We start from the raw sequence: 19,848 nt of genomic DNA, 5'->3' as shown, positions 1-19,848 counted from the left end.
TTATCAGCAGCTGGTATCCACTCTTATCAGGAGCTCTGACAGTCACGCTTAAGGCATCCAGCATCAGTGACGCTGCAATACAAGTTTGACTCTTTGCCAATGGGACGAGGAGAGCGCTCGGGTACTGATAAACATACCAACTCAACAAATAACAAGAACAGAACAAAGTCCAATTCCGAGCTTGCCTGCAAGAAACAATGACGGTCAGTGGTGATAAATTTGATTGATGGTGGCTTTTAATTAACTGGTCCCAAAGTACAAGGCAATCGGTCAAACCCAGAGGTATTTCACAGATATAGACACAAAAGCGTCCACCATTACATAAACTAAGGTAGCTTTTTTAAAATAACACAGGCTTGGTGACACAGCTGCAACTGGATGGGCGTGATTTGTAGCAGCCTGACTGTGAGAGATCTGCTTTCTGCTGTACTTAGTAATAACTATTTATAACTTTAAAACAAACAAAAAAACCCCATCTATTCAATGAATGGTTTTTACTTTTAAGTATCACATATTATTTGAACTGTTCTACATTTTTAAGGTTAAACATTACTGGGGATGAGGAAAGAATTGATACAGGACAGTAATGTGATATTCTGCATTGCAAGGTTATATTGATATAGGGACAAAATCAGTATTTTATTAAATAAAAGTAAAATATTTTGGGAATACTATGAAGAAGAGGTCACAGTTTTACTTGGACTAACAGCAGTCACTCTCAGTAAGTTTGCAAATGGCTGCTGTTTAGTTTATAAATGTAGACAGATTGCCAACATGTTGCCATGAGTCTGAACGAGTCCTTACCAGTGAACACAGTTCGACTCAACTCAACTGGCTGCCAGCTAGTTGTATTCTGGTTACATTCCAAAAGAACAGGAAGGTTATCGAGCGCAAATGTAATATTTAAATATGAATTTGTCTGTGTAGACAGCAACAGGTGTGATTTTCAATGATTTATCACAGTTTACTGCTGTATTATCAGAAACAGTAGATGTAATTGCCAACCTGTCCCCATTCAATTCCAGACTGACAGCAGACTGAATCCATCTTATAGCAACAATTATACCAGGTGTTGCTATTGACGTTCTCATTTTGCAGCAAATAAATAAATAAATAAATAAATAAATAAATAAATAAATAACTCAAGTGAGACAACTTTATTTTACTGGATAAAAACAAATACTAACAAAGTTCAACTTTGAGGAAATTATTTGCAGTCAAAAAAGGTCACAAATCATAATATATGTTATGGCAATACTCAGTATATCCCAAACAAAATGTTCAAAATTGCAATATCATCATATCATCACTGAGGTATTGTGATAATATTGTATCGTGGGGTGTCTGGTGATTCCGACCTGTATTAGAGCTTTATATAGAACAATGTATGTAAAAAATCTACTTTCGACTGCTTTCCTGTCACAAAGGCTTGATACAAAGAGTTGCCACAGCAGGTAGCTCCACGTTTGATGTCAGATGTTCTTCCTGACCCAACCCAAAAGAGGATTTATGTTGCCGGCTAAAATCAAACCTGTGCCCTTTCTCTTACCATTACACCATTGGAGACACATACAGAGCAGTATTAAATTACATACATTTTCTATGTATTTAATAATTGTGTGAATTAAAACATTTTCTTAAAGCAGGAACTATACAAGTAGCAGGAAACTTATAAAAGCAAATACTATTGTTCAAATAAATACATAGAATGGTTCTGCCATAACCCTATTTGATGGCCTCATGGTGAATACACTCTAAACAGTGGTCATAAATAGCTTAAAGAAACTATTAGTTAGTCCAAGTCTATGTAACACTAAACTGATCTTACATGGATACCTTTCAAAACAGATAAAAGATTTGATAATAACTCATTTATATGTCAATGAATTAGCCTTGTTTATTACAAAACAAAGACACTATTCTTTTTACAAGGAAACCAAAGGCACTCTACACTGGTGTGGATTTAAATAAATCTACATGGTTTAAAAATGTCTTTGTTTTGTTACTTAATGCCACTGATTATCATATTAGTACATGCCACATTCAATAGGTGATTACATTTTATCATCTTAAGTGCATGGGCAGCCCATTTACTGAGGTGAAAGTACTTCTACCACCTGAGACTGTGAAAAACTAGAAATGCTCTCATTTTATCATGCCTGCTAAAAGCTTTGACCTGTTATCTGATTGTCTTACCCTCCTAACTTACAATTGTAACGCTGATAGTTAAGGCCTGCCTTTTATCTTATGATTTTAAAATTCAAGTGTTTTTATTCTTAAATTTAAATTTAATTTATAAATTTGATTTTTATTTTTTTTAGCAAATATGACAGTAAGATATGACTAATATACGGGCTTGAACATTTTGTTTTTTTATTTTGTATCTCATGTTTATAATATTTTGATGTCGCAAATTTTTTATCTTTCAATACTAACTTAGTAAGTTAACTACTGAGTTTATTTCATCATTCATACTGAAAAGAATAACTTTTAAATGGTTACGTAGTTTTCCTCCAATTTCATTTCTTTTCCTTATGTGCTGTGAATCACAGTCGCTCGGGCCCAGCTGTTGACTCAAAAGCAACATTAGCGACTAACACTGCTAACAGCTAGCGTGACAAACCAAAATGACTGAGATTAGATAGCTGACAGTCGGTTGGATTCACTTCTCTATTACCAGCTAGCGCCTGAACTCAGTAGCCACAGTGGGAACGTTTTAGCTTCATATGAACAAATCAGCTAACAGAGGAGAACGACAACAACAGCTTCGGCTACCTGCTAAATTTGTCTGACACCGACTGAAGCTAAGCGCTACCACTAGTCGAGCTAACGGTAACCCAGAGCTGACCCTTTAGCTTAGCCACTTAGCCAGTCGGGTTACAAATATCGAGTTTAGCTGCTTTTGCCTCCCGTTTAAACCAAGGCCATGCCTAACTAATCGATGAAATAATAAATTAAATATTGCAACACTGCCACTACCTCTCTAAAACCAATTGTCTACACACTGTCCATGTTGTTGTTGTTGGGGGTTAGCATGGTTGGAATTCAGTGCTAAGTTGGGAGGGCTAACCTGAAGCTCGGCCCTCTCCACTTCCCAGTGCGCCCTCTCCATCTCGAACCGGGCCCACTCATGCTGGATGTAGTGCAGGATGCCGGGGATTGTGTACTGCTGCTGCGGCCGAGGTAGCTCATCGGGCTGGTGTGGTACCATGACTGCTCCGCCACCACCGCCTCCAATTGGCGGATTAGCACTACTGTTATTCCCCTGCTGCTGCGGTGGCGGAGGCTGTCGTGGGGCACTCGTTCCGACCCCTCCTCCGCCGGGGTGTTCGTCCATAATTTTTTTTTTTTTTAAGTAGAAGGAAAGTCTCCACAGGCAGCAACGATCCGCGGAGGGATCCCCGCCCCCTAAAGCCCGTGTCTCAGCTCCGTCCCTGTCTCGCTGGCTCCGCCGTGTTGTGTAAAACTGGCTTTCCTCGGAGCGATGTGGTGCGCGCGGCTGATTGGGGACTTGGTGTTTTGTATAGAGCTAACCGGCCGCCATTGCTGTTCTCTCCCCCGACCTCTCTCGGATCCGATGGTCAAGGTGGGAGAACCCAGCCGCAATGCCTGACGGGACACATCCATCCTCCTTTTCCCTTCCTGCTATCCAAATATATTATGGAACCTTCACTGCTAAAAGAAAGGGTAGTAAAATATAACTCTTTAACGGAGCATATATTAAGATGTATAGGGAAATACAGCAGTTTTACCTTTAGCTAGCAGATACATTGTGGTTATTGTCTATTGCTCATTTTAAGTACCACAACCACAACTTCTAAACAGCTGAATCTAAAACCCCGTCCAGGATCGTAACGAGCATTTTTAAACCGTGAGTACAGTACAATAAATTATGTACAAATTATGTATTATGCATCTTTCAAAGAAGAAAAATGCAAACGTTAATGGGATTTTCTTTTGGATTGTTTGCGTGGAATAATTACTCCCTCAAATGTCTTAAAGCTTATATTACGAGCATGTTTTGAAAGTATAAGTAGAAAGTACTTGCGTTCAAATGTAGGGAATAACTGTTACCCTGGAATGCACCTGTCTACGCATGCGTACCAAATGCTATGGCTGTATATTGTTGAATGTCCTCTTTCGCTGGTATTTATTTACCCTTACAGTACTTTACAGTAATCTTACTTTAATCCTGTAAACCGACAGCATTGTGTTTAAAATAACATTAGATTGGGGCAAAAACTCGTTAACAGAAGTTCCCGTTTTAGCCCGTTTGATGGAGTTAATGTAGCAACTGGCACAAGCTAACAGCTGGCGGTAAGTAAAACAAACGTTCAGGTATGGAGTGAGGTATTAGATTGCAATATCTCATACCACGGGGCAATGGTCTGTACTGATAATATCGACTTTACGATTCCTCTGCAGCCAGCAACCGATCGGATAATGATCAAGTTCGTGCTAATGGTGAACCGACAGGGTCAGACCAGGCTGTCCAGGTATTATCACTCTGTGGAGCTGAGCAGAAGAGCAGCTCTTGAGGCCGATGTAGTACGCTACTGCCTGAGCCGCAAGAAAGATCAGGTGTCTGTCTGCGAGTTCCCAGTCTTGTTTAGATCAAATAAATAACATAACAATATCATGTTTATAACCCCTCTCTGTTTGCAGTGTTCCTTTGTGGAGTACAAAGACTTTAAATTGGTTTACCGCCAGTATGCTGCTCTGTATATCGTGGTGGGCATCACAGACAGTGAGGTGAGTGTGATCGGAGGTATTTTACACCTCTTTCGTCCTTTCAATGGTCAACAGGACGTGTTTCTCCTCTTTACTCTCACAGAATGAGCTGTCCATCTACGAGCTGGTTCATAACTTTGTGGAGGTCTTGGATAAATATTTCAGCCGGGTGGTGAGTTCAGTTTGATCGAGGTTCTTACAGAGATAAATACTGGTAGCCGCCAGTGCTACACCTCAGCATCCTAGTAGATGCATCTGTGGTAGAAATGTGAAAATCCTAAAAAGCCTCAGAACTTGAGGTCAAAGTCACAATGACTAGCTATTTTGTAGATGCACCTTTTGAATTGGTAAATTTTACCTCACTTCATTCTCGAGCTATACTGCTGAGGGGTGAAAACCATTGGATCCATTATCAGTGCAGGTCTAAGGCAGGTCTCAAAACTGGCGTCAAGCCAGCCTCCAGTTTGTTTTCTGTTCCCTGTGTATTCAAAGTATTACGGGAAGAGATGTAGAAACCTGACTTCAAAATATAAGCCAACTTCGAGTGAATTAACAGATATGTTAAGAACATAATAACATATAATTTAGTCTTGTTTACACACTCTAATGTTAGATCCACATGACACAACCCTGTATCCTAGTAGTGCCCTGTCAATATCAAGGCCATCTTATTTTGGATTCCAAAGTAAAAGCCCTGTGAATTTTCATTTTTGAACTACTCTTTCAATAGAGTAGACTAGAATAAAATAAAGCTTTATTATCCCACGGATGAGAAATTTCGGCGTTACAGAGCTCTTGCAGCAAGGGAAAATAAAATGTAAAAGGAAGACACAATGTGGTCCTATAAACATAAGCAACCGAAGTTCGTATATACAGGTATATACAGATAACAGTGTACAGAATGTGTATAGAAAAATTGGAAAATTGTACAGAGATATGTATAAAATGTACAGTAAACAAGCTGGTGAGTAAGATGACCAAAAGAATGTTAAGTTGCATTATAGAGTCTGACAGCTGCTGGTAAGAATGACCTGCGGTAGCGCTCCTTCCTACACCGTGGGCGTAAGTCTACTGCTGAACGAGCTGCTCAGTGCTCGTACAGTCTCATGCAGGGGGTGGGAGGTGTTGTCCATGATGGATGTTAGCTTAGACAACATCCTCTCCTCCCCAACCTGCTCGATGGACTTCAGTGGACAGTCCAGGACAGAGCTGGCACTCCTGACCAGTTTGAGTTTCTCCCTGTCCCTCTCTGCCATTCCGCCACTCCAGCAGACCACAGCATAGAAAATAGCAGACGCCACCACAGTGTCGTAAAATGTCCTTAGGAGTGTCCTGTTCACCCCGAAGGATCTCAGCCGCTGTAGCAGGTGGAGACGACTTAGACCCTTCTTGTAAAGTGCATCTGTGTTTGTGGACCAATCCAGTTTGTTATTGAGGTGAACACCCAGGTATTTGTACTACTCCACCATTTCAATGTCCAAACCCTGGATGTTCACTGGTGTAATAGTGGGTGGCTTCTTGCTGAAGTCAATCACCAGCTCCTTCCTCTTGCTGGCATTGATGCGAAGATGGTTCTGTTCGCACCAGCTGACGAAGTCAGTGATCAGTTCAATTATTTCAGAATGCTCTTAAAAGCAAAACTCATATTTCCAAAGACTAGTTGCACTTTATATCAACAGTATCCAACCCCACAGTGATACCATGTCAATTTCAAGTCAGTCTGAGTTTTGCCTTCCAAAATAAAAGCCATTTCAAATTGCCCATATATGACTTAACTTTCAATGATTTCAAAATGCTCTAAATAGGAAAATTCCTGTTTTCACAGGATAATTTTTCACCTTAAATCGACAGTGTCCAACCCCACAGTAAAACCATGCCAATTTCAAGTTGCTCTGATTTTGCCTTTTAAATTAATGGGCCCTTTGAATTTCCCCATATATGATATACTCTTTCAATTTCTTCAGAATGCTCTTAAAATGAAAATTGCTGTTTCCACAGGATAATTTCATTCTAGATCAACAGTGTACACTCTCACGGGGATACCAAGTCAATTTCAAGTCACCTTGATTTTGCCTTTCAAAGTAATGGCCCGTTGAAATTGCCCATATATGACCCACTCTTTCACTGACTTCAGAACACTCTTAAAAGCAAAGTTGCTGTTTCCACAAGTTAATGTCACTCTATATTGACAGTTGTCATGTTCACAATTTTTGGAAGGAATCTCAGGAGAAAGGTTTGTCTTTTAAAAAAGGATTTACTTTGCTTTTGGCAGTTGAAATTACAAGTTTACACAGCGCTGTGGACATCTATGTGAACCAGCAGCATGTTTCACAAAAAGGATGACCCTCAAGTGTGCTGTACAACATTATATAGTAAGACAAAAACATAGATTAAAGGAGCTATCTTCCTCCCGCACGGACGTGGCAGTCTTGGTGTCATCCTCGTATTTCCGTGACCTCATCTGGTATCTGCTCCCTCGTCTGTAAGAGACAGAAAAGCAAAACACCTCTCTGCCTAGCCTTGATAATCTAATGGTATTATCCATTGTTCTTCTAGTGATTCAAAATTGGTTTAGAATATCATGTTCGGCACTCTCTGACCCAGACTTATTCTAATCATAATCTATGTGTGTAAGCATGTTTGCAGTTATCCCTCTGCACCTCTAAGTCATTTCCAACAATATATCAGTCCGGACAGTCACGTCGAACGAAGCTTTTGAAATTCAAAAGACTTAGTGCCAACTTATTATTGGGCACATTTGCAATGTGTGTATGAAAATGATTATAACCGCTTATTTTAGTAATAGAAATCAAACATTTTCAATCCCAACATTCCCTCCTTTCACACGTTTTAATGTGTGAACAAAAAACATGTTTCGTTCAGCCTGCTGTCCCACAGGTTCCCTCCAGAGTGATACTCAGCCTTTCAGCTTTTCCCTCTTAACTGGGATGGTGTCCTGTGGTCGAGTCAGCGCTAAATCAGCTGTCGTCCCCATTCAGTTGGTCAGATACTGGGTCTTCCAGACCGTCAGCCGGCCTCCTCATGGGAACGCATTAAACGAACACAGGCATCTTATCTTCTAAACACGATTCAGTTTCTTTTGATCATTAAAGCTTAAACACAAAATTGCAATATACATTTTGCCTTTCCTACCTCAAATCAAATAAAATTCAAATTTTATCTCTAAACACCTGGGGGCAATTTATGTCTTGGTTCAGCCATGAAGCCAGCTCACCTGATTCATCACAGAGCCCAACCGACACTGGCAACTGATAGGGTTGCACTGCATGTTCTTCCCTTAGTGTTGCTGTTTTCAATCTGTTAATTGGAGTCCTCAAACATGGGATAGACAACATCCACAACAAGTCAATACAGCTGTGAATGTGGCCAGTTATCAGTCAATTACCAATCAATGACAAAATGATAGCTTTTAGCCACTCATCCAGAGGATCTTCAATCCCAGAAAATTCCTTCTCCTCATTTGATAATGTCTATCCTACTCTGTCAAAAGTTCAATTTTCAATTCAATTCAATTTTATTTATATATCGCCAAATCACAACAAAAGTCGCCTCAAGGCGCTTCATAGATACAGAGAAAAACCCAAAAATCTTATGACCCCCCCTATGAGCAAGCACTTTGGCGACAGTGGGAAGGAAAAACTCCCTTTTAACAGAAAGAAACCTCCGGCAGAACCAGGCTCAGGGAGGGGCGGGGCGGGGCCATCTGCTGCGACCGGTTGGGGTGAGAGAAGGAAGACAGGATAAAAGACATGCTGTGGAAGAGAGACAGAGGTTAATAACAGATATGATTCAATGCAGAGAGGTCTGTTAACACATAGTGAGTGAGAAAGGTGACTGGAAAGGAAAAACTCAATGCATCATGGGAATCCCCGGCAACCTATGTCTATTGCAGCATAACTAAGGGAGGATTCAGGGTCACCTGGTCCAGCCCTAACTATATGCTTTAGCAAAAAGGAAAGTTTTAAGCCTAATCTTGAAAGTAGAGATAGTGTCTGTCTCCTGAATCCAAACTGGAAGCTGGTTCCACAGAAGAGGGGCCTGAAAACTGAAGGCTCTGCCTCCCATTCTACTTTTAAATACTCTAGGAACAACAAGTAGGCCTCCAGAGCGAGAGCGAAGTGCTCTAATAGGGTGATATGGTACTACAAGGTCATTGCGACCCGTCCAGGGTGCAGGGTATGGTAGCTGGAATAGCAACATACCCAAGGATAAGCAGAAGAGAATGACTGATATGATGAAACTGGGATTTTGTTACACTTAATTATTGCAAACACAACTAAAACTATAACTGAAACTAATCAAAACTAAACTGAAACTAAGGATTTTCAAAAAAATAAAAACTAAACTAAACTAGCAAACAATTGGTAAAAACTACTTAAAACTGATATAAAATTGAAAATCTGAAGTCAAAACTAAATAAAAATAAAAACTAATGAAAATTGCAAAACTATTAAAACCCTGACACCCACACACGATACCATTGTGAGGGTGTATAAATATGGGCGCCAATTGTGGTCATAAATATTTTGTACTTGTAAATTAGGATTCGTATGTGTAAAAATAATTTGTGTGTGCGTAAAAAAGATTTGTGTGTGGACTAATAGGTGTGAAACTCGGCACTCAAGTTACAAGTACGAATTTTGACCCGGTTTTTCTTCCTTTCATCTGATTGGCCAATGTCATGTTAATCACAAATTTAACTATCCAATCAGAGAACAGGTGGGTTTGGCTATTGGAGGGGTGATTTATGGAGCATCCCTGGGATAATAAAACTTTATTCTATTCTACTCTATTTGAAAGAGCAGTTCAAAAATGAAAATTCACAGGGCTTTTACTTTGAAATCCAAAATAAGATGGCCTTGATATTGACAGGGTGCTACTAGGGTACAAGGTTGTGTCATGTGGATCTAACATTAGAGTGTGTAAACAAGACTAAATTATATGTTATTATGTTCTTAACATATCTGTTAATTTACTCGAAGTTGGCTTTTATTTTGAAGTCAGGTTTCCACATCTCTGAATACACAGGGAACAGAAAACAAACACGAGGCTAGCTTGACTGCAAGTCTCGAATTGGAGGCTGGCTTGACACAAGAGTCTTACAAGCATTAAAAGTAATGATTACAGTTTCAAACATATATTGTACACTTTTTGAGATGTCTGTAACAACAAATGAAGACACTGTTGAAATGCATGAAGCTGCAGCTGTTTGAATGTTTCAGTCTAATGTGCATTTCTCCCTACAGAGTGAACTGGATGTATCCTGTAACACAACCACAGCTGCACACACTGCATGTATAAGAGTCATGCTAAAAGCACAGTGTATATTTTACCAAAGCTCAGTAATTTTTAATTGCTTGTTAACTAATTTCAAATAATAATAATAAATAATATTATTATTTAAAAGCTACTTCATATACATTGTATAGTCAGCTGAAGGACAGTGACCATTGACAAGGACAGAGAATGGCAAAAATAAAATAACCTGGAGACACACAATAGATTTAGAGCTGAGGTCAAATATTCATGTAAAAATTACCCATCACTAGTTGTTCAGTAGGAGTCTTTGTCTTTATTTCCTTGTTTCCTTGACCCTTCGCCTTTATCAGATAATGTTCAATCTGGATCGAGTTCATATCATCCTGGATGAGATGATCCAGAACGGACACATTGTGGAAACAAACAAGAGCCGCATCCTCGCACCCCTCACCACTATTGACAAGATGGTGGACAGCTAACAAAAAGAAAGGAAGTCACGGACTGTTCTTCAGGCTGAGGACTGGCCTGCAGCTTACAGTCTGAATTTAGAATCTGCTTAAAGGTACTGATGTTAAAATAATAAAAAGAACTCAGTGCCCACATGTACTCTGGTCAGTATATTAATACACATCTGTACAGTGTATCCAGATGTTCGATCTGCACAGCTGAGAGAAGGAAGCCTCCCTCTGAAGTTGGCCAGTTTGAATTTATTCAGGAAGAAAACCGGTTGTGTGAATTTAGCGGGGAATGAATTACATTTTATTTTTTTATTTTTAATTTGCCTTTCGGGGTATTGGCAGACCACAGGAATTGTTTGTAACAAACCAAAACGTAAAGACATTTGGTGGTATTATGTCTAATATGTAATAAAACAATAAAAAAAAAACCAAAATAAAAATTCTATAACTCTAGTTCATTTTTTTAAAATATATCCTTAATACTGAAACATCTGTATGATAAGTTTGCAAAAAATTTTAGAAAAAGGCTACAAGATAAATATCTAAATCAATTACATCTCTACGCGGTGATTCTCAGCAACTTGACTGCTGTAGATGATAAATCTGCTTCAGCCTCATGTTGGTTGAAGTGCGGTTGTAATACTGAAACACTTAAACGTGCAAACGAAATGGGAAAAAAAAAAAATCAAAGATTCATATTCTTCCACAGACCACAAGACTCATTCTTTACTTCATACTTTGCAAACATTTTAATGATTATTTTTTTTGGAGCATACACATTTGAAAATATCTGTTTACCTCAAATTGCAACTTGAGTTAAATAAATGTTTATAATATACAAAGAAAATACAGGGATAGCAGAGCTTTCTTTTTTTTATTTTAATCTTTCTCTTTAGATGTGCCTTGCACACAGCCAGTGTTTTTGTCTCTATAGCTTCATTGTAAAACAAACACCAAAGGCTCTCTGACCTTTGACCTTTACAACTGGTCAGTAACAACCAGAGAACTGTCGCGCACACACAAAAACAAAAAGCAATAAATGGGGGGAGGTGGGGATCCATGAACATTTCAGGGAGGAGGAAGTGAAAACAGAAGCTACGAGTCAAACCAGGCACCAAACTGAGAGCAGACAGGAGGAGGAGATCAGCGCACGCACACACACACACACACACACGCACACACACACACACACACACACGTAAGCCTGCAGCATCAAAGCTGGGAACAGACCAGCAGCAGCAGCTCAGGATGGTGAGGAAGAGGATGCTGCTGCTGATGATGAAGGAGGCGGTCAGAAAGATGTGACAGCGTTTCTTTCATTTTGTTTCTGCAACATAAATCCTCCTCCTCCTGTAGCAGGAGGTCCGGCCGTCAGTCAGTCAGCTGGTTTGGATTGGCTGGCTGATCCGTCAGTCACAAGGCGAGACGGACAGATGACTTGAGAAGCATGCTCAGTGTGGCAGCGGTGGTCAGTTGAGGTGGAAGCCTTTCTCCATGGTAGCGGCTAACAGGCGCTCCCTCATGATGTCCTCAGATGAGTACTCGGGCAGCTTCAGGTAGTGAACACAAGTGTTGACAGATGGGTAGCTGGAGTCTGTGGCATCCACCTACGGAGGCAACAGTCAGTCAGCTTACTGACTAAAACTACACACATTAACAAACTCAGTCATTCAGAGAGCCAGTTTACCTTCCTGACGATGGTGAGTCGGGGGTGAAGGTTGGCAAGACCACCAGGTGGCAGGGTGGAGCAGCCAGTGGTAAACTGCAGGAAGGCTTTACGCTCATCAGATGACATTCCACATAAGACTCGCACAAACCGCAAGAAGCCAGGGCTGAAGGAAGAGGAGAGGTTAAATACACGATGCCGTGGCTCAGTGTCTCCATTAGCATTCTCAATCACCCAGGAAAGTAAATCTCCAAAAGTTGATTCTGTTCATCTGGACATAGCGTTACCATGACGCTCCGTCCAGATGAACAGAATCAACTTTTGGTGTTTCCATTAGTGTTGATGTAACATGTCATACCTGTCTCTGGTGTAACCAAGCTTTGGTTCTGTGTAGTTGATGATGTCGTCAGCAGTCCAGGAAGGGGACTGGTTGCCACAGAGGATCATCTGCACCTCCTTATGGCTAAAAGAGCTTAGTTTCTCCATTGGAAACACTCGATTAAAACCCTCTGAGGAGGAGAGGAAACATTTATGATATTAGATACCCAAGTATTCACTCGATTTTAGAAATAATCACAAATTTACTAAACTGCCAGGGAAAGGGAACCAAAAAAGTTTCTTGTCGCAATGGAATCAATTCTATTGTGACAATGAGTCGAGAGAACATAAGGGTCTAAAATGAGAGTCAATCTTTAGGGAAAAAAAAAAAAGTAAGGAGCTCAGGTTAGAAACAGGTGTGAGAATAGACTGGCAGCTGTGTATTTTTCAAAATTTCATGTTGTTGCCAATAGCATCTCCTCCTGTCGGCCTCGGTAAAGCTCAAACTTTACCAAGACCAAGTCCAATTAGGTCAAGGGCGTTCCCAGCATTAAAACAACTGCCTGTGAACACAGAGCACTACTTTCTTGCTTTATGTTGTCCACCTCTTTCCTCGTTTAAACAGGAAACCATTTTATTTTGTGTTTTTTGTTTTTTTTTCTGAAAAACTAGCAAAGAGGGCAAAACAGATTTCTCCACAGACAGGACACTGTAGAGAAGTAATGTGCCAGTTTTGCACATTTACCTCTGAAGGCCTCCATCTGTTTCTGGATGCCAGTGTGCATACAGAAGTCAAACATCAACTCCACGTACTCTTCTGCATTCTCCATGGACACCATCTATACACATAGTAAACACTCAGTGAACTCTTGTAAAATGTGCAAATTTACGTGAAGATATTTCCATCCACATAAGAAGCTTGCTCTGAGGCATTTTTACCTCATCGTCTCCATTTGGTTTGAGATCCACTGCAGAGAAACCATGAACCTTGGAGGATGGACAGAACTGAAAGTTTAACCTGCAGAGAAAAGTTCAAGTGGCTGTCAAACATCTGGTCCGTGTCATATGGGAAAACAAGTCAAAAATCGTAAACTTTCTGCTTTTGCTGTGCAAACTCTTTCACTGCAAATACTGAGCTCAAGTATTCGACAGTCCTGACAGCATGTGTGCTTGTCAGCTGGAACTAGAACACAAGTTATTTACTGAGCTGCTCCTCTGCTCAGATGTTTTTGACCACAACAAAGATTGCCTAGTTAAATCTCGGTACCCAAATACTTCATAAGACTTTATTCTAACCCATGTGGTCTCACATGAAACAAGATTTTTCACATCTCAGTTTCTGGTGAAAACATTATTGTAAGAAAATAGTGCTGTTAAGTGAATGTCATTTTGTTTCAGTCCAGTTGTTTATTTTAAGCAAACAAATGCTAAACCTTTCCTGGTACCACTCATCTTCATCTTTTCCCAAATAACTATGTACCACTTTCTTTGCCATTTCATTTGTCTTTTTTGATTTTTAAATGAATTGCTAATGCTATTATTAGCTCTTGGTAAAGGGTAGCTCCAGTTTGACTTCAGCGTGCTGTGTATGCTGTGATTAGAGCAAGGAGAACCCCCTGAGGCTGATGAACAAAGCCAACACACAACAAAACTGCAGTTTCTTTAGGTACCACTTGAGGCTGGCCCCAAAAGGAAGTGAATCCCTTAGACTTGCAATGTTAAAATGAAACATTTAGAGCATTAAAAACTATATCTACAGTCTGGTATCCCCAAAAGGACTATAGGCGTAACAGTAAAAAGCAGCTATTATCACGGTCCTCTTGGTCTTGGTCTTTACTAACCTCTAGCCCTTCTAAGCAAACACTAAAGATGCAGATCGCGTTACCACAAGAGTAACACCTTCAGCACCTTTGTATGCGTCTTTTCTTACCCGAGGTCCTCGACACTGAGGGGAGGTCCAGAGCCCAGCGGGTTCTTCAGCATCAGGTCCTGCAGCCTAGTGTTCTTCTCATCCTCAGACAAACTCTTACTGGCCAGAATCTGCCTCCTCTTCACTGCCAGATCCTTCACTTCCTTCAGGAAACTCGCCCTGGAGGAGGCAGGAAGAGGAGCGAGAGGAAAAGGGCATCATGAGTCTGCTGTAGTGTAGTTATTCTATTGTTGACCTGCTTTCTCTCTGACTTTATCATTTCCTACTCATTTAGTGCGTCTCTCTCCCCATTTGTGTTTCTGCTGCAGACCAGAACAGATCCTAGAATTTTAAAATACATATTCTTTTTATGCTCTGCTTCCTTAACTTTGCATGTTAATTCTGTCTGAATGAGGTTTCAGTCATGCTTCACTTTAACAAAATTGAACCAAATGTTGTTAAACCACATCAGCTTGTGCAGATGATAACACAAGCCTTTTAGTGTTGGCAGACACTTTCCAAGTTTCTGTTGTTAGTGCTTTAAAATTAAGGCTGCTCAGATTTCAAGAAGTTTCAAAATGACCAAAACTCACATCTTATATTTCATGGTTTTCTTAGAACTTAACTTCAGCAGTACTACATGTCACGGGATGTGTTCAGGTTCAGCAGTGAGCTAGAGGGTGACCTGCTTGGGTAAAACATGAGCTTTCAGGCTGACTGTGAGAACACTAAACATTAAAAACTGTCTCGAGACCTGTGTGGGTTGATAAGCTGGAAGTCGTCCCAGGTCAGGATACCGTGGTACCAAGCTGGAGGTTTTGGTTTTGGTGGGTCCATGATGAACTCAGATTTGGAATCCTCATCAAAGCTGCCCACTGAGTAAGTCTCCTGGCTTTCCTCAGTCGATGCTTCAGACTGTACCTCAGACAGTAGCAGGAAGGGCTGCAGGTGGGGCCGCTCAGGGTCGTTACCCTGCGGTGAGCTTCGAGACTGGTATAGCAGCTTGCTCATGTTAGACTTGATGTCCCCCATGCAGAGCAGCTTAAAGAAGGGCTGTGATATTGGTAGGTCGACCAGCCGGTTGTCCTGAATGCACTTGGCCAAGAAGATGCCCAGGAAGTAGAAGAGTTTGGTGATTCGCTCCAGTTCCTCGCTATCCTGAGGGAACGGAGCTGGAAATAGACCACAGGAACGCTGCACATAGTAACCGGGAGGCTTCAGTCCACCACCCAGGTCCACCTGAGACAAACATAAGAGGGACATCTGTTAATTCTCATCTGTTACTTTAAAATGAGCTAAGGCACTGAAGATTCCTGCTGTGGCAAAGAGGAATCAAGGCTCTTTTGGGGGGTTTTCTCCTTAATTTTAAAACTTACTTTTTGTGGTACTTCTTACTAGAGATGGACCGATCCGATATTACGTATCGGTCCGATACTGACCTAAATTACTGGATCGGATATCGGAGAGAAATAAAAAAAATGTAATCTGATCCATTAAATATCAAAAAAGCACCTCACAAAACTTGTGACATGGCATAACTCGGCTCATAACCGTAGCACCTTGGAGCAGTATGCATCACGTGATAGAGCGGCTGTGGCGTGGGAGACCTGTCGGCGGTCTGGTTGAGTATTTGGAGCCTCGCTACCAAACCGGCATTTCATCTCCGAGGAAGTGATCCCAGAGAGAAGTAAAGCAAGTGTGTAAGTTCATCTCTGAATGTTTGTAAAGCATTCCAGTGTTAAGCTTAACAACCGATATGTAGAGCGACTGCCTCTTCTCTCCCCCTCCCTCTCCTGCTGCTACTTCAAACGTGAAACTGATTAATGATCAGCTAATCGGCTTTTCTGTCACGAGTCTGTTTCTCTTGTTTGTTTATCGCCCACTTCGCGCCACAAAGAGGAAACCAGCAGCTGAACAACAGCAGCACGTTTAAGCTTGATAAGCTGTTGTTAGAATTTATTCAATATTACTTTCTACACCAGGATCCTTTTCTACGTTTAAAATGTCGAGCTCTTAATAAATAATTATCTGAATCTGACACCCAAAGTTTTAATCTGATGTAAAAAGTATAGAAGTCCATTACTGTATATATTAACTATTAAGTCTAATATACCCTAGTAAGCTGTAGTACTTTTTCCTTTGGGAAGGTACCATCTGTGCAGTCTGCAGTTCTGTTGAAGAAAGATGTTGAATCTATTTAATTATTCTTGAAAAATAATTGATTTCTGTGTATTTTTTTTCACACTGTATCAAATTAACGTTGATTACGTCGATTAGGCATCATGAGGTGGAGGGTGGTTCCCTATTTTTTTTTTTTTTTTTTTTTGCTGAGAGTTTGCAACCCTATTAGTTAGGTTGCTTACTCTTTAAAATACCAGAATAGGGAGGATGGAGCAGGTTTAAGTTTATTAGATTGATCAGTATTGCTGAACTATGAAATATTTTGGGTGCAGTGTATTTTTTGCATACAGGTATAACAGAATAGCTTTAGTGTTGCTGCATTTTGTATAAGCTCAAACTGAAGTTAAAAAAAACAACAACAAGATATTATAAAAACAGTTTTATTGATTAGAAACTAGAGATGGCATGATACCACTTTTTTATGTCCGATACCGATATCATAAATTTGGATATCTGCCGATACCGATATGAATCCGATATAGTGTTTTTTAATCAACAAAACTGTTTTTTAAATATCTTGCTGCATTTTGTATAAGTTCATACTCAAGTTTAAAACAACAACTACACTAAAGCTATTCTGTTATACCTGTATGCAAAAAAAAAAAATTTCATAGTTCAGCAATACTGATCAATCTAATAAACTTAAACCTACACCATCCTCCCTATTCTGGTATTTTAAAGAGTACTTAGCGTAAATATTAAGCAACCTAACTAATAGGGTTCCAACTCCCAGCAACAACAAAAATAAATAAATAAAAAATAGGGAACCACCCCTCACGCTCCACCTCATGATGCTTAATCAACGTAATCAACCTTAATTTGATGCAGTGTGGAAAAAAAAAGCACAGAAATCAATTATTTTTCAAGAAATATTAAATAGATTCAACATCTTTCTTCAACAAAATTGCAGACTGCACAGATGGTACCTTCCCAAAGGAAAAAGTACTATAGCTTACTAGGGTATATATATTAGACTTAATAGTCACTATATACAGTAATTGACTTCTATTCATTTTACATCAAATTAAAACTTTGGGTGTCAGATAATTATTTATTAAAAGCTCGACATTTTAAATGAGAATAAGAAAGAAAAGTATGTCTTTGTGCCCCCTTTTCCCTGTTAATGCCCTATCGGCCCCCCTGGCTAAACTTTGCTAGATCCGCCCCTGCACAGTTACCAGCCGTCAGCTACGTAGAAAAAGATCCTCGAGTAGAAAGTAATATTAAATACATTCTAACAACAGCTGATCAAGCTTAAACGTGCTGCTGTTGTTCAGCCGCTGGTTTCCTCTTTCTGGTGCAAAGTGGGCCAAAAACAAACCAGAGAGACGGACTCGCGACAGAAAAGCCGATCAGCTGATCATTAAGCAGTTTCATGATTGAAGTAGCAGCCAGAAGAGGCAGTCGCTCCATATATCGTTTGGTAAGCTTAACGCAGGAATGCTTTACAAACATTCAGAGATGGACTTACACACTTGCTTTACTTCTCTCGGGGATAACTTTGTCGGAGATGAAATGCCGGGTTGCTAGCGAAGCTCCAAATGCTATCCAGACCACCGACAGGTCCCGCATGCCACAGCCGCTCTATCACGTGATGCATACTGCTCCGACGTGCTAACGTTCTGAGGTGAGTTACGGCGTGTTGCAAGTTTTGTGAGGTGCTTTCGTGATATTTAATGGATCGGATTACATTTTTTATTTTTCTCCGATATCCGATCCAGTAATTTAGGTCAGTATCGGACCGATACCGATACGTAATATCGGATCGGTCCATCTCTATTAGAAACACGCTATATCGGATTCATATCGGTATCGGCCGATATCCAAATTTATGATATCGGTATTGGACATAAAAAAGTGGTATCGTGCCATCTCTACTTCTTACATAAAAAAAGCATCATCACTGTCACTGTTTGATAAATTTATCCCTATTTTTAAACTTACATTATTTTCCCTTGCTTAATGACCACTGGCTTTTAATGCCACCTTCAAATTTGATCACAGCTACTAAGACAGACTAGCACTGACATTACAACATTTAAATATATAACACTAATGCTACTGTTACTACTACTACTAATAATAATAATAATAACAACAGCAACAATAACAACCCTTTTCTATTATTATTTTGCCATACTAACCTCATTGTTTGATCCTCATTTTAATGTCTCCTAATATGACAGAATGGGATTCTTCACCAACTTTACTTTTAAACCTGTCACTTTGTGAACGTGGTAATACTGACCTGTCGTGACTCATCGTCAGGGAAGTCATCATCACACAGCCAGATTCCCAGTGACGTTTTCTGAAACTCTGCAGCCACCAGAGCATAAAACTCCAGAGTTGGACCGAGACCCGTTCCCTCCTCACCCTGAAACTCCACCTGGAAACACACACAGACACACTTAGCCTGGCATGCCACGGACCGATAATTGTAATGCATGTTGCAAATCTAGCAGTAGACACAGAAGGTTTTCTTTTGTGATTTGTTAAAAAACAAACCACCTCTCACCTCTAGCACAGACTTTTGGTCAGCATGGATGTGCATGACGGACTCAGCCCATTCCATCATAGTCTCTCCTCTGGGAACTTTCACTCGTTCATGTTTCAGTCGACCCACCCTGAAGTCACCAGGATCGTCCCGCCGCACTGTGGTGGACGGCCGAGAACGCTCCATGGTTGCCTCTCGACGGTTCTGGAGCCACACAATTGCCCTGCAGACAGAGTGGGGTCAGAGGCCAGAGTGTTGGAAGTACACCAACAGGACGTGGTCTTCAAGGTTAAACTTTAAAAAGGCCAAATTCAAATGTCGATAACGGGACTTTCTACCGTCTTTGAAGACCAAAATGCTAAATCTGTCAGTCATAAAATGATGTTTTCAAAGAGTCACATTTAAATCGATAACAAAAGAAATTGTTGTCGATTTTATTTTATTATTTTACTTTACAATTTTTATGTTATAAGCACAAAGGAGCACATTTTTAAGTTGTGTTGTGAGGGTCTCTCCCTTGTAATATCAAGTGTCTTGAGGGAACTACTGCTATGGACTGGAGCTATATAAATAAAACTGAGCTGAGATGCCTCAAGTTATGTGTGGTATGTTTGTTTACTCCTGTATCACACTCACCTGGAGGCTCCAAAAGCAGTGCAGGTAAAATAGAGCTGTCGGGTCTCAAAAGGGATGAGGAAAGGACACTTGGAGGTGAGTTGTTCACACCAGTCGGGCAGCGCTCCACTTGCAAGGGCTAGAGGCTCCTGGGAAACCAAAACATTCAATTAAAACCTGACATCGTTAACTAATG

General features: G+C 40.3%; 3 protein-coding genes across 10 annotated transcripts in view; 1 reads left to right on the top strand and 2 right to left on the bottom strand.

The window, feature by feature from the left end:
- strn3 (striatin, calmodulin binding protein 3) overlaps positions 1-3,342 on the bottom strand; it is a 53,118-nt gene extending 49,776 nt beyond the window's left edge. Inside the window, exon 1 of the mRNA XM_085440846.1 lies at positions 3,071-3,342. Coding sequence (XP_085296972.1) covers positions 3,071-3,337 — 267 coding nt within the window. The 5' untranslated portion in view covers positions 3,338-3,342. The remainder of the gene's footprint in view (positions 1-3,070) is intronic.
- A 463-nt stretch (positions 3,343-3,805) lies between these two features.
- ap4s1 (adaptor related protein complex 4 subunit sigma 1) lies at positions 3,806-10,613 on the top strand. 5 transcript variants are annotated; one of them, XM_085440848.1, is made up of 6 exons: positions 3,806-3,871; positions 4,426-4,581; positions 4,666-4,752; positions 4,835-4,903; positions 9,975-10,010; positions 10,362-10,613. In XM_085440848.1, exons 2-6 carry the CDS (start codon positions 4,444-4,446, stop codon positions 10,488-10,490), a joined length of 459 nt encoding a protein of 152 aa, XP_085296974.1. In that variant the 5' UTR covers positions 3,806-3,871; positions 4,426-4,443; the 3' UTR covers positions 10,491-10,613. The 5 variants fall into 5 exon arrangements, with proteins under 5 accessions (XP_085296974.1, XP_085296976.1, XP_085296973.1 ...); XM_085440850.1 differs by lacking the exon at positions 3,806-3,871 and adding an exon at positions 4,044-4,317 and having other exon boundaries at positions 9,999-10,010; XM_085440847.1 differs by lacking the exon at positions 3,806-3,871 and adding an exon at positions 4,044-4,317.
- Positions 10,614-11,324: 711 nt separating this feature from the next.
- hectd1 (HECT domain containing 1) overlaps positions 11,325-19,848 on the bottom strand; it is a 47,826-nt gene continuing 39,302 nt past the window's right edge. For all 4 annotated transcript variants that reach the window (XM_085440842.1, XM_085440844.1, XM_085440843.1 and 1 more), the window contains 10 exons: positions 19,674-19,801; positions 19,059-19,260; positions 18,792-18,929; positions 15,117-15,601; positions 14,384-14,542; positions 13,393-13,471; positions 13,199-13,292; positions 12,494-12,644; positions 12,157-12,301; positions 11,325-12,076 (listed from right to left, as the gene is read on the bottom strand). In XM_085440842.1, the coding sequence (XP_085296968.1) occupies positions 11,939-12,076; positions 12,157-12,301; positions 12,494-12,644; positions 13,199-13,292; positions 13,393-13,471; positions 14,384-14,542; positions 15,117-15,601; positions 18,792-18,929; positions 19,059-19,260; positions 19,674-19,801 (1,719 nt within the window). In that variant the 3' untranslated portion in view covers positions 11,325-11,938. The remainder of the gene's footprint in view (positions 12,077-12,156; positions 12,302-12,493; positions 12,645-13,198; positions 13,293-13,392; positions 13,472-14,383; positions 14,543-15,116; positions 15,602-18,791; positions 18,930-19,058; positions 19,261-19,673; positions 19,802-19,848) is intronic.

The sequence above is a fragment of the Copadichromis virginalis genome, linkage group LG19, assembly GCF_057382275.1.
Source record: "Copadichromis virginalis isolate Kocher_CV1m ecotype Utaka linkage group LG19, C_Virginalis_male_GT1.1, whole genome shotgun sequence".
NCBI lineage: Eukaryota > Metazoa > Chordata > Actinopteri > Cichliformes > Cichlidae > Copadichromis > Copadichromis virginalis.
The sequence above is the reverse complement of the archived record's forward strand: the minus strand, read 5'-3'. Positions and strand labels throughout refer to the sequence as shown.

Coding starts and splice junctions, on each gene's coding strand:
- ap4s1 (XM_085440848.1), top strand. CDS start 4,444: ATGATCAAGTTCGTGCTAATGGTGAACCGACAGGGTCAGACCAGGCTG. Junction 4,582..4,665: donor TGAGCCGCAAGAAAGATCAG/GTGTCTGTCTGC, acceptor CTCTGTTTGCAG/TGTTCCTTTGTGGAGTACAA. Junction 4,904..9,974: donor ATAAATATTTCAGCCGGGTG/GTGAGTTCAGTT, acceptor TGAATGTTTCAG/TCTAATGTGCATTTCTCCCT.